Genomic DNA, 14,305 nt, shown 5'->3' on the forward strand with positions numbered 1-14,305 from the left:
AGGTAGCGGGAGGAGTTTCTAAAATTTTAATTCAAGGACAGTCGAGGCACGTTCACCAGAATGTGGCCTGTTGGAACAAGGAAGGGTGAAGATGTTCTCGGTGAAAGAAGGTATATCTGGTGCTTTGTAGTGTCTGATTTGGGTTTTAATGAAGGGGTTTTGGGAAATGCAGAGTAATATTAGGATATTCCACCAGTAGGTTTAACAGAATTTCTTGGATTTATCCCTGTGCAGTGCAAGAACAGAGACCATTAGAATGCTTTCACAGATATACATCCGGTCTTTCCCAAAATTGCTTTCCATGTCTTTTACACATTTTATAAATTGTCTGAAAGTGTTTGGCATTAAATGTAGTTAGCTGCTTATTTATCTGTGGTCCTACTCCTTTCAAGCGTCTCAGGAGGCTTAGTCAAATTCCGATAGGCTATGGTCACAAGGCAATGCAGGTATTTAAATGCTATTCTCGTATTTCAGCTTTTGAGTTCAGTAAATAAAAAAACACAGGTTCTTTGAAGTCAACCATCTATTTCAGGTTCTGAAAAGCATCCTACCTTCACTCTGTTGCATAGATTCTATGATGACTTTATATTTGTGCCTTTTTTTTCCCGCCTCCTCCCCCCATTGTGCACATATTGGAAACACTGTGAAGCTGAGTTTGGTCCTGAATCTCATGCGGATAGTAGACATAATTATCCGGTTCTTGTTAGTTAGTGAATCAAAAATATATCCTTTCCATGTGGTCTTTCACCATGTCTCCTTTTCCCATGTCCAGGTAAATAATAATTACAAGCACACCATATTCATCTCAATTATTACTTATATATTTAATATCTTTAATTCACGAAGACAAGTAGATTTTTGAGAATGACATTTAAGTCTATAAGCTTGGTCTTTAGACTATGCGTTTATGGACTGTCACAAACCTCTTGGTTGTAGTTCAGTTTCCCCCTGAACTAACATGTCTTTGAGCAAGTTTTGAATGTTAAGGCGACACATCCAAAGTTATAGCTCTCATTCATACGGCAGCTATCCGTGATCCACATAAAAAGGAAGGCTGTTGATTGGACAGGTAGTAAATACTAAACAAGGCATAGAATTCACATTTGTGTATACATGTGCGTTGTAATATAAGTTACTTCTAAGGCAATACCGTCCCATAAAAAAAATTACAGATGTCAGAAACGTATGATACAATCCACATTGTATCTCCCACTGAGTATCATTGATAGTAAACAGTGCCACACTCCTATAATTTCGTCCTCGGTCTTATGGCACTGACATTATGTTTATGAATAAAATAATTATAATGAAATAAATGTGACTTAAAAACTACATTAGGTAGATATGCACACTCCAGGTTAGTGCACTGAACAAGGACTTTAACATTGGTTTGCCTCAAGTTGCAGAATTTGTAAATTGATGTGTGAAGCAATGAGTGCTGTACAATTGGGCCGAGGGGCTGGCTGAAGAGGGCCAGAAGAAACGATGGGGAGGTGGAATGGGTGAGAGAGGATGGTTACATCAAGCAATGGTGGGGACAAAGTGGGACGGGGGGGGGGGGGTGTTTGACCAAGTAACAGAGGTCCGTGGGTAGGGTGTTTTGGGGGGGAGTAAGGTTGCAGTAAAGGGGTTCAGAACGGCCATTTTTCAGCATCCTGCCGTCTACTGTTTGTGGCAGAAAACAACCTCACTAATTTACGATCTTAATATTGAGCACCAGTGAGTGTTTTTTCAAATGATCGAAGCCATTCAGATAATTCTTTCAGAAGTTCCATACTCTCGGTTTAGTGTGTTCTTAGGAGATTATGGACCTTGGTTTTCAAATGTAAACCTCTTGATTTTGTCTTCAATCCAGTCTCTGTAGGCAGACACTCGTGTGAAGACAGGTGGTTTGTTATCCGCCAGGCAGTTAGATGTTGAAAAACTCATAATTCCATGGACTTCCCATTTCATTGCAGATGTAGAGTTACAGGCCAGAGGTCCTCCAGTGTCTCCCTGAAGAGGAAAAAAACAGGTCAAGGTGTAATTAAATTGACCTTTTCATTGACAGACTTGTTAAATACAGAGGACTATACACAACCTGACATAAGGAGAATTAAGGCAGGGCACACTCAATTATGGCATGCAATTTATGTTTAGTGATGTCATCTAAGTCAGATCCACAAATATTCCCTCTGACATAGACCCGGTTGCGTGTCATGTGATTTCTTGTGATGTCTTTGCTGGCACAATGATCTTGGGATGTGATTTTCGATCATGTCATTAGTATGCTAATTATCCATGTTGACACCTGAAAATCCTACCTTTTAAGGTTACAGAATGTTGGCATGTATGATAATATAAACGAAAATCTTCTGATGGTTGGCTACATTTGATATCTCTCACACATTTGATGATTCAGATATGAATTTTCAGAACCATATTTTGAACAATAACACGTCGGGGCTTGCACAAAGATCTCTATGAGTTGAGGACTTCAGATTATACTTCGCCATCCTGATTTATGGCCCAAACCTGGATTGTAACCTTTCTCCCGCTTCCCAAAATAATTGATTAATTCTTGGAGATTTCTATTCTGTCAATAGCGTCCACTTCGTCAATTTGAACCAGATGGCACATATATATCCCCTCTACAAAGGTTCAAACGTACAAAAGTCACTTACTGTATTGATCACAGAAGGCCTAAACACATTTGTGTCAGAAAACGATTTACACAATTATTCTTTTACAAAGCACAGATTAACTTGGATTTTTAACTAAGTGCCAGGTGCAACATAAAGCCATTGAAGATTAATAAGTATTTAATATAGAGTTTTCAAATGATAAACTGTTATAAAAGGTGTTATTACAATCACGTGAATACACATATTATTCCTATTTGCATGGCTCCTACCTACAATTGGACTATTTGTTCCTCCCTTTCACTGATATTCTTCCGGTAACAGGAGCCAGAATTCATGTGTTATCGGACAATTCCCCTATTGAACTCACCCTTGCAAGGATGGCACACTGGACAAGCGCTCACTGGGGCCTCCATGGTGGGTGGCTACGGGTTGTCAAGTTTCAGGAATTCCTCAGGGAGGAGACAGAGAACTACTGTAAACTCAATTCTTCAGTTGACATCTCTCCATCATTTTATGGGAGGCTATAAAGGCGGTTCTCAGTGGCAATATTATTGCATATCTAGTGGGAAGGGGCTAGAATGCAATGGAAATCAAAACTCATGAACTACAAATATGGATTGTAAATTGTCAATAGGCCCAGTTATGACACAGAGGGAAAACACCGTCTAGAGATGGCCAAAGTGTCCCTCAAGCAGAGACTACTCGGAAATGCTGAAGTAGCCATGTTGGTGTTACAGCATAGGATTTACAAATTTGGGGGTAGAACTGGGAAACTTATCTTCTGCCTGTCAAATTTGATGATGTGACGTATGATGAAGATGAAGGATGAAGATGTGACGTATGATGCTGGGCAAACAGTCAAAGCCTTTGCAAAGTTCAGTGAGGTGCTCTACCAGTTGTCCCTGCCGTGCCAGACTGAACAACAGAACCCCACAGCCAAAGATTTGGTGGTGACCAAAATTTCCCCATCCGACAGAGAAGACATGGATTTGCTGTTTTCAGTTGAGAAACTATAGTCAACACTACAGGAGATACAGACTGCGTCTCCTCGCCATGCTTGAGGAGGGTGAAAGAATATTGCCCCTAGACCTTCGGGGGGGCCACTGTGGTGGTCACTGCTTAACCTGACAGGCCAATGATGGACAGCTCATAGTATTGGCCGATCTCCTTAATTAACGTAGAGGTCAAGCTGGTGACAAAATCACTAGCCAACCAACTGGTAAAACTTATAAGGTCTCTAGTGCATTACAACCAAAATGACTTTATGGCAGCCAGGAGAACTAGGCACTATACCCGCAGATTAAACATGGTGTTGGCACACTTGGATAAAGTATCAGGACGGACTGTTATGGTACAGATGGATTTTGAGAAGGTCTTCCACTCAGTTGAATGACATTTCTTACACATTTCTCCCATCTTCCGTAACTACATTAAATTATTATACTGTTCATCTGGGCCAAGTGTTTGAGTAAACAGTGCCCTGCCTCGGGGCTTCCCTACAGTTAGTGATACTGGTCAGGCTTGCCCCCTCTCCATCCTTAGAATTGGTCTCTTTTTTGAACACCTGGCTGAATTGATTAGATGAGATGCACAGGTCTGGAAGACCGCACCTCCCTTTTGATGTTCTTTTATATGTTCAACACCCCAACTTGTCCATTCCAAGGGTAATCTGCCTGCTTGAGATCTATGGGGATGCAGCCGGGCTTCATGTGAATTGGGGGAAGTGGGCCATTATCCCATTGGTGAGGCCTCCCCCTTTGCTGCCTCTGGAATCTCCTGTTATTAGGTGTGAGCAGGGAACATTACAATATTTTGGCATGTATACTTCTAGGGATTCCAAGGGAGTTCTGGGACAGGAACATCATTTCCATGGTCCATAAAATCAAGTGACACATGGCACGCTGGCGTACAGTCCCATTAAATGTGCTGGGGAGAATCGTCTTATTCAAAACAGTGGCCCTGCAGGAGATCCTGTATGTTCTGCAGAATTACCCACATATGAATGCCCCGATGTGGTTCATAAATATGCAAGGTTGTGTGAACAGGTATGTATGGGAGGGACCACTCCAAAAGTCTCACACAGGTGCATACAATCCACATTTGACAGAGAGAAACTAGGGCCATTGACTTGAGGCTATACAATTGGGCTGCCCATTTGCTTCTGATCAAGAACTGGATATTTGGGGACAGGGCCATGAGACTAGTACCGGCATCGCTTGTTCGGTCAGACCCATGATCCTGGCTGTATTGTGAGAAAATACTGGTTGACCTTCCAGCTATCACCGCAATCCCTATACGACGTTGTTGAGGGGCACTGCAATGGATGGGGTGGTATAAGGTGCTTATTAAAGAAACGCCAGTGTGGACGGGTACATGGCTATCCGAAACTGCATGGCTGCAGGGCTTTAAGACTTGGGACAGGTTGGGAATTTCCAGGCTGGAGAGTGTCTGGTTAATGGACCATATGTTGTTCAATGTTTGACTGACTACAGAATACAAGCCACGCATATCCCAGTTATGTATTTGCAATGGGACATGTGCTGGACACCTATAAGGCCCAAACTGCAGGACTTCTACATTATAGGTAGCTGTAGGTCAGACTCACTATGGCAGCTATCAAGGAAAAGGATATATCATGTTTATACAATACAATGGTGATTAACGTTCCGAACCAAAGACAAAATTAAGGTAGTGGTGGGAGTCTGACTTTGGTTCATTAGCTAAGGATAAATATCTCAAAGCCAAGATGGTAAGATAATTGGTGATTCTGGCTTGGCTGAACCTGAATTAATTCAAATATTTCCACAGGGAATATTACACCCCAGATAGACTGTGGACTGATAGATGGGGAGACTAATCGAACATGAGTGCCTCAGATGCAGGCAGACGAGGGGCACACTGTTTCATGTAGTGTGGGACGGGCCTGGTTATACAAAGATATTGGGTTGCGATCTTTGAAAAGATGGAGGCAGTAGTAGGGATCCTGATTGATTGAGACCAAAAGTTGACAAACCTGGGGTTGCTTGCAAGGTGAATGGACCCAAGGGCAGAATTTGCTGATTGGGATCGGGTGTATGCTGGCAAAGAAGGATATAGCGAGCCACTGGAGACCAAAGGAGGCCCCTCTCATTTCAGAGTAGTTGAGAGAAATGGATTATTCCTCTATTGCTGAAAAAGCAATAAACATACAAAGGTATGGTGTCAGTGGTGGGGCTACTTCAACATAGTGAGATCCGGTCACAATGGTGGGGACCGTACCTGGCGGGCGCATGTTTGTAATTTGCTTCCTGCTTCATATTCAAGTGATGCTTGGGCTAGGGTGTACTAAGCATGTGGACACAGTGAATGTTATGGTGGAAATGTTTGTATGCTGCCATAGTTGAAGTTGAAAGTGTTGAAAATCTTATTAAAAAGTAATTTAAAAAAAGAAGGCGCTGTACAGCTGCTGTGTGAACTGAACAAGGTGTGACTGTAACGTGTCAATGTACTCAATCACAGGCATTAACAAATGCTGTTTGAATGTGTAGCATGCAAAAATTCTGTTTAGCACTTTAACGCAAGACATTTTAGCTTTGATAATATTGTTTCCTATTTAATACGTTTATAAGAGAAATAGCATTGAATGGGACGAGCAGTGTGACGATTCGGGGTATTTTTCAGATGTTATATAGTACCCCCCACTTTTCAAAGGAAGCACTTCCTAGCAGGCGGAATTATAAACCAGATAGCCAATAGCATGGGGTGAGAGAGAACACTCCCCTGAGTGGAACCAAAGCTGTATTTTGGCCTGGTTCACACTATACAAATACCATACACATACACACTTACAAAGCCGACTACGTATATTTTAAATAATGAGTAACAATAGATCATGCACCCTACCCCACTGTGAAGCCTGACCCATAAACCATATTTTGTTGGTGCATTTCTACCTCGGTGTTTTGGAAAAAAATACCATTGGCTTAAAATTGATGTATATAGCTTCTTACCCTCTTTTAAACCAAACCTGTGTTCACAAGTCCAGATGCATGCTTAAAAATGTAGTTATGTACTTGCTAACTAATTTTTTACACACATGCAGCATCGCACATGGCTTTTTCATACAAATAATAATAGTTTTTTCCATGATGGAATAAGAGAGACCAAACTGAATGAGAAAGAGAGAGAGAGAGAGAGAGAGAGACTGAACAAAAGGGCAAGAGAGAGCTCCTTACTGGGTGAAGCCACCTGAGGAAAGCTGTGATTTAATCATCCTCCAGATAAATGTTGGCATCTTGGGAGAGTCAATAGTGACTTTAAAGGCAGACAGTTAAGGCCCAAAGCCTCTATCCATCCCAATGCTTCATGCTTGAAATTGAAATTTAGAAGTGCAGGTAGTCTTTGTCTCGGAGTACCTGTTTGCTGCAGAGAAGTATCAGTACTCTTCAGTACTCTTCCACCAAAAGCATTGAAGCAGTGCCGAGAAGTGCCATTGCATTTCTTCCCAGATTCAAGAAGTGCAGGAAATGAGAACCTGATAGTACCTTCCCATTTAAAGAGCTGCTTTATCCATTTAGCCAGGCAGTGATGACCCTTCAGTTCTACAGTCTGAGGCTTCCTGCTGCTGCTGGTATTGTCCTAACTTCTAGAAGCCTATGGCTGATTCTCAAATTTCAACTCACCAAAGCAGGACAGGGTACAGGGAGAAATGTGGATCTGATGGAGGTAGCAAGGGATGTGGTAAGCTCTCTGACTGAAAGTCATACCTCATACAACATATAATGCAGTTCACATTGCATGCAAGACAACCCCAGGAATCTAACAGCAATTTAGCGCTGGATATTCATCAGACATGCCTGTAACAGCAAAAACAGCTACGTGAACTTCACCACTTCTTAACCGCACTGATATCTAGTGTCTGTTTAAATCACCTGGATTCGTTTGCTCCTCCACCCCCCCCCCTGTGTTGAGACATCCTGTAGCCTCAGACCATCTTACCCTAAGAAAGCAAATACACTATCGTTCACTTTATAGTGACCACTTGAACTTAGCCAGGAACTTCACAACCTTTCTCTCTCCTAAACTGAAACCAGAGTCAGTTTGCTCTCCTTCTATCACAGCTGCGGTGCATCCAAAATGAAGCAGCTGAGCTTATCTGCAATCTCAAAATGGCTGACCACACCAAGTCCACCTTGAAATTCTTATACGGTCAACCTGTTTAATCCCTTGCCGCAGTCAGGTCACCGTTATAGACCAATGCTTTATCTAAGTTCCAAGCTTCTCAAAATGATGTCTTGCATGGCAGGAATTTGCTGTCGAAGCCTTTTGTTATCGTAGATAAGCATACTCGCCATCACTTCCATCACAATCTGAAAAACTCATCATCTGGCATTCTGAGCAGACAACCCTCCTACTTTTACCGTAGTGGAGTTTCAATATTCTCCTATGATCTTGTGCCCTTTCCTTACTCATCTTCTACATCTCTTACCACCCCCTTCTTGTCCTGCTCTTTTCCTCCGTCCCGCGCTACTGACTAGCCCTCTGAAACAGATTATCTTTTTGAGTGTGTTGCAAATGGAAAACAAATAAATGCAGGCACATTAGTAGATATTTTGTCAATTGTTTTAAACAATGCGAATTACACATTTGAATGATTATTTATTTTATACTGTTACCAGAAACTCTTTGCGGCCTGTGTGGCACTAGCTTTAAGGTTATTAACCTTTTCTTTCCCCATAATCTGCAATGGGCTTATTATATAGTATTTGTGACAATATGTAACTATGTTGACAGAAAAAATATGAGATCATAATTATACATGTGTTTTCTAATTGTGTGCTATCACATCACTGCAAGCAAGCAGTTGTTAAATAAGAGCTATTTAAATATTGTATTGAAAGCCTCGGATTTGTATAATGTTTTCCATTTCATGCTTATCGAACTTCGTTGGTGCCGTAAGCAGTGTGGGTTAGCTACCTTCAGAGGAAGAGAAGAGACTGCTGAGGTACTCACACAAGTAAAAACAAGGAATGTGTTCCTTAGAGACACTATTCGGAAGGCTTTGTCTTTTTCTGGATCTGGTAATGTCGAGAGTGAAACAGAGCTAAAGAAACAGGGGGTTACGTTTGATTCTGTAAGGTGAAAAAAACAGCTCTGTACAACAGTGGAGGCGAGGTGTAAAGGCCACTAGTGTAGTAGGTGTGGTGGCACTGGGGGGTCCAGAGACGTGAGGAGCCCACTGAGATGTGAGGAGCCCACTGAACAATTATCATTGCTTTATTTCAAAGTTCACACAGCGGGCCCCTGAGGGCACTTCTTTCCTTGCATTAGGGTCAATGTCACACTTGTTACGCCTCTGAGTAGAGGCTTGATTTTTCATTGCAAGCTGTCAGTTTTTTATCATTTCCAGATTCTTCATGTTGCTCGCTGTTTGGAGCATGGCGCCAATGTCATGGATCAAAGGACAGCTTTTCCGAGTGGAGAGCTACTCATGTAAGTAAAGCCTCTCTCTCTCAGTACAATTTCTTTAGGTAACTACTTGACATCCAACATCAAATAGAGGCTAGGCAATATGGAGAAGGATTGCTGAAGAAATGTCACCCAGGAGTACATCAACGTGTCAGCTGGCTGGAACGTGAAGAGGAATCAGAGACAGGGCCCGGGGCGAAGTTATGTTGAGATACAAGGGTCAGGCTCCAGGGATATAAGGAACTTTTAATAGTGCGGCGAACTACAAGTATTGTGAGGTGCAGTGTGAGCGATGTTTGTAGGGTTACCCCTGTTAAAGATCTATTTGCATATTTTGTGGCAAATGTAAGTATATAAAGAATATCTGCATATTGGTGAGCTGACCGTCTTGATTAAATTATATGCAAAAACTGTAACAGTAGCTGTGATTCGTCCACTTATTTGCTGCCTGAACTATTTTGTGTTGCGTCCCATCCCATTTCCAACTCTGTGCGTTTATAGGGTAACAAAATAACAGCATGTTTTCAGTATGTGACTCTGGTTCAATTATTTGAGTATTGTTCTCTGGAGCATCAGGAGACATACTGCAGAGACTGAGAGCTGGCAATGGCTGTTTACATTTGCACAGTATGAAGTTCAGAGATTTCATATGAGTGCTTACCCTTCACCTGTGCAAAGGCCATTGGCTTTATAGTATTTCCCCTTTCACAACAGGATAAATCATAGTGCACAAAGTTTGAGGCTTAGAGCTGATTACCCACAGAGATGGGGTACTGCCACTCCTAGTACTCATGGCTTACAGTGTGGATCAGTCCTTCTGCAGAGTAGTGGCTAGGTTCTGGGGCGTATTTGTAGGTAATAGGCCTGAATGAGCTCTGACAATGATGTAAGTGTTTCCTTTCCAGGGTCATTACATAAATGAGTGTGGACATGCTTTACTGGCTCACAGATATTTGTCTGTGGGGAGAATGGGAGTATCGGTGAGCCTGATGCCTTACTGTATAGGTAGGAGTGCACTGACACAACATAAAGAGGGTGTGTTAAATGTAAGTGTTTCCATAGTTACAGGATGGGTGGGCAGGCCTTACAGCAAGTATGCATACGGTGATTGGTCAGGAGACTAACAGAGGGCGTCTGAAATTTGTCTGAACATAATATCACTGATAAGCTTGAGCCACTCAGAGAATTGATTTCTAGAAGAGAATCTGTCTTGTTGTAGTCCCAAGCTATGCTACCCTGGAGGAGCCTTAAATTTGGCCCAGGGTTAAAGTATGCTCCAATGTGTCCAGAAGGTGCTGGGTGATTGCTGTAGCTGGGAGTCTGCTCCCACCTTGCTCTGTTGACTGACACTGGCTTGACCTCAAGTTGATACAGTGCAGGACACCAAGCAACAGAAAGCAGATGAATGTTTGAACTGAAATCTTAAAACCATCAACTCTTCCTTTAGTTAGGGTATCTGGGCAGCCTAGAACCTGGAGTGGGTACATACCCCAAAAAAAGGCTGCGTTCCAGGTTTAGTGCCTAGAGAAAAAACAACAAGGTGATAGATGGAATGCTTAAATATTCTCAGCCACAGGTAGTTGCTCAGGCTGCATCCCAATCCATCGTTTTTCGCCCACCATGCCACCTCGGTTTGGACCCGACCATATGTAAATCAGTCTTGACCTTGTTCCTCATGGGAACAGCCCAGCCCAGCCCAACTTGTACTGATTGTATTTTTGTCATTTTTTGCCTTGTTGTACTCAGAAAAATATTCTTTATTTTTCTAAACATGTGTGGAGCCTTTTTGTAGTGTTTTCATTGTGTTACTGTGTGTGAGTGTTGTACAAATACTTTAGACATTGCCTCTTTAGATAAGCCTGTCTGCTCTGTGCTAAGCTATCAGAAGATGTGTACAGGTTATCTCTAAGTGTGTAGTTAGCTGACACTGACTAGAGTGGTGGTGGTTTCTGTTTGTACAGGGTACATACTGTGACACCCAGAAACCCCATTTCTAACACTAGTGATCAATGGTGAGAATAGGACTTGTGTTTGCGCAATAATATATAGTAACTCAGTGTTCACTACAACTTTACGCTAAAACCATTAAAAAAAAATCAATTCTCCCTTATTTGCATTTGATTTTTCTGCTAAATTATGTCTCACTCTGAAGAAGCAGCGCCCGCTTCTGCAGTAATTGATTTTGAGCTGGCCAGGTTTGAGTCTCAGACTGTGCAACAGCTGAAGGATTTCTGCAAGGACTTTCAAGTGTCTACAAGAGGTTTTACCAGCAAGGTGTAGCTAAACAAGGCTTTGAGGGCCTGGGCGGAGACCCAGGTTGCAGAGGATGACATCCCAGAGGAGGAGCAGGAAATTCCTGAGGAGGAGGATGACCTGAATCTGGAGCCTGAGGTGGCTCTGGAACTACCTGTGGAAAGGACTAATGGTTTGCCAGGAGCAGTAGTGATTCCCAGACCAAGGAGCAGTGTTTCTTCCAGGAATCTGTCTCCAGAGGAGCTGGCAAACAGGAGGGAGAAAAGGAAACTCAAGCTGAAGCTTGCTAAAATAGAGCAGGCTCGGGAAGAAAAGAGGCTGGCTCTGGAGGAGAGTAAACTTAACCATGACCCCAACCTTAAAGAGCTGGACATAACAGCCCTACCAGCGGAGTCCAGCAACAGCAGTGGTGGCAGCAAACGTGCAGTGTCCACTGTTGAGTCAAGACTTTGGATACCCAAGGATGTGGCATCCTGCTATGTGGTGGGAGATGACATAGACAAATGATATGCAGCCAAGGAGTGGTTCTGAGAGTGCACAAGGTCCCAGAGAAACTCTGGGGTGGTACTTTGTGGGGGTACATGCCCACAGGGGTGAGGGGGGAATACACTTCTTACATTAGAGGTGGGGGACCAGGCACACTACACTGGTATGAAGACTATACTAGTCAATAAGTTTGGGTTGACACCTGAAAAATACCGAAAGAGGTTCAGGGCCAGTCACAATATTGCATCACAGACTGGGTGGATTTCTTGGACTATGGTAGCAAGGCACTGAAGGGCTGGGTGAGGGGCAGCAAAGCAGAAGATTATGAAAGGCTGCACAAATCTAATTTTGAAGGAGCACAAGCTTGATCTTTGTTTTACAGAGCTGCCCCAACACCTGGTGGATGGTAAGCTTTCTGACCTCAGGAAGCTTGCTAAGGAGGCAGACATCTGGGTCAGCACCAGAGTGTCCACAAAGGTACCTGGAGGTGACCCCAAGACGGGTGGTTTGGGTTCCCCTCAAGAGAGTGAGGGGGAGGTGAAGAAAGACCCAGACTGGTCTCAGGGTAAGGGGGAAGGAAAGGGTATCCATGTCCAATCTGAGGAGAAGGGTGGAGGGTTAAGTGTGCGATGGCTCGGGGTACCCCACTTCCAACACCGCTTCTTTGAATGTTCCCAACTAAGACACAAGCAAGGGGACTCTATTTGTCCAAAGAGAACCCCCACTAGTGGGGAAGTAGTCCCCAGAGGCAGGTCATAGAACATGGCAATGTCTTCCTCAGCTGGGAGATAGACTCAGGGGGTGCGTTGGTGATCCCTGAGGGTAGAAGTTGTCATTTCCACCAGGTGGTAGTGAATGGGGTCCCAACCACTGCTCTGAGGGATACTGGGGATAGCAGGACCTTCGTTGTGGAAGAGCTAGTCTTTCCCAGAGCAGTACATTGGTGAGGTGTGTAGGGTGACTCCAGCCCATGGGCAGGACTTCTTCCCCCTTATGGCCCTTGTGTTCCTAGAGTTGGGTTGGGAAGTGGCCCAGAGAAGGGTCACATGTAGTCCCCAGATGGCCATTGACTGCATTCTGGGGACTCCACTGCTAGGGAGAACTGGAAGGGCTGCTGCCACAGGTGCTCTGGCTGTTCAGTTTTCTGGGAGTACCATTTCCCAGCAGAGTGTACATACCCCCAGTTGTAGGGGCAGGGGAAAGCATAACTTGCCCCTGACTCCTGTCCAGCCCAAGGGCACAGACCCTAGATTGCAGGACCACTTGAAGGATACCACCCCCAAACTGGTGGGAAGTGAAGTGGAAAAATGATGTGAGGCATCTGGGGCTACTGCCCCCCACTCCAAGGAACCACCAGAGTACAGAGACCCCTGGATGGCCTGGGGCCTGGCCTTTCACACTGACAGCTATCAGTAGCCTCGGTTGGTTGCTATCCATTTGCACAGGTTTTTGTTTTTCTTGGGTTGGGGACAGAAGTTAGGCTCAAGGGGTAGAATGGGCCACATCACTGTGTTGGCCCTGGTGCTACTGTCCCCCTACTAGGATACCCCTGTGTGCATGTTAAGGTTAGGTGCTGCACAGATGGGGTTCCCAGGTAAGGAGAAGGATTCCCCATGGTTTAGCTTAGTGACCCCAGAGAGCATAGACAGAGGGATCCAACTATGTTTAGACAGGCGTAGAACTAGCAAATACCCCTGCAGTAGTGGGCCAGTGTCCATGTTCTGTCACCCTAAGAAGGAAAGCCATTCAAGGTATTGATTAGTCTACATTGGCTTTAGGCTGGAGGATGGTCTTGTTGGAAATGGCCCTTTCCTCAGGGTCACCCCCAAACTTTTTGCCATTTACCCTCCCCTTTTTGCTGAATTTGTTTTTGTTGGCCTTAGGACTGCTGACCAGTGCTAAAATGCATGTGTTTTACCCCTAAACATGGTAACATATACTTATAAGTCCCTTGTAAAGTGGTATACCATATACCCATGGTTTGTACAATTAATGCTACTAGTGGGCCTGCAGCACTGATTGTGCCATCCACTTCAGTAGCTCTTAAACATGTCTCAGGACTGCCATTGCAGAGCCTGTGTGTACAGTTTCACTGCCACATTGGCTTGGCATTTAAAACCCCTTGCCGAGCCTTAAACCCCCCCTTTTATTACATATATGGCACCCTAAGGTGCGTAGGGCAGGGTTCTATGTAAGAAAAGGTAGCACATGTACTTTTAAGTTTTACATGTCCTGGTAGTGAAAACTCCCAAAGTTGTTTTTCAATACTGTGAGGCCAGCTCCTCTCATAGGCCAGCATTGGGAATTCTTAGTACATCTTTAAGAGGTAATTCCTGATCAGAGAGGAGCAGATACATCATGTTTCATATCTTTGGAATGGTAATGATAAACCCTCTTTACTAGTAAAGTTGGATGTAACATTACTATTTTAGAAATGCCACTTTAAGAACAAGGGTATTTCTCTGTTCTTACTGCTTTGTGTGCCTTGCAGCCTG

The 14,305-nt window shown here is 43.7% G+C and overlaps 1 protein-coding gene across 1 annotated transcript in view; it reads right to left on the minus strand.

Moving 5' to 3' along the window:
* Window positions 1-817: 817 nt before the first annotated feature.
* LOC138290716 (ovochymase-2-like) overlaps window positions 818-14,305 on the minus strand; it is a 559,559-nt gene continuing 546,071 nt past the window's right edge. Inside the window, exon 25 of the mRNA XM_069230265.1 lies at window positions 818-1,995. Within this exon, the coding sequence (XP_069086366.1) occupies window positions 1,804-1,995 (192 nt within the window). The 3' untranslated portion in view covers window positions 818-1,803. The remainder of the gene's footprint in view (window positions 1,996-14,305) is intronic.

This window comes from Pleurodeles waltl, chromosome 1_1 (genome assembly GCF_031143425.1).
Source record: "Pleurodeles waltl isolate 20211129_DDA chromosome 1_1, aPleWal1.hap1.20221129, whole genome shotgun sequence".
NCBI classification, from domain to species: Eukaryota; Metazoa; Chordata; class Amphibia; order Caudata; family Salamandridae; genus Pleurodeles; species Pleurodeles waltl.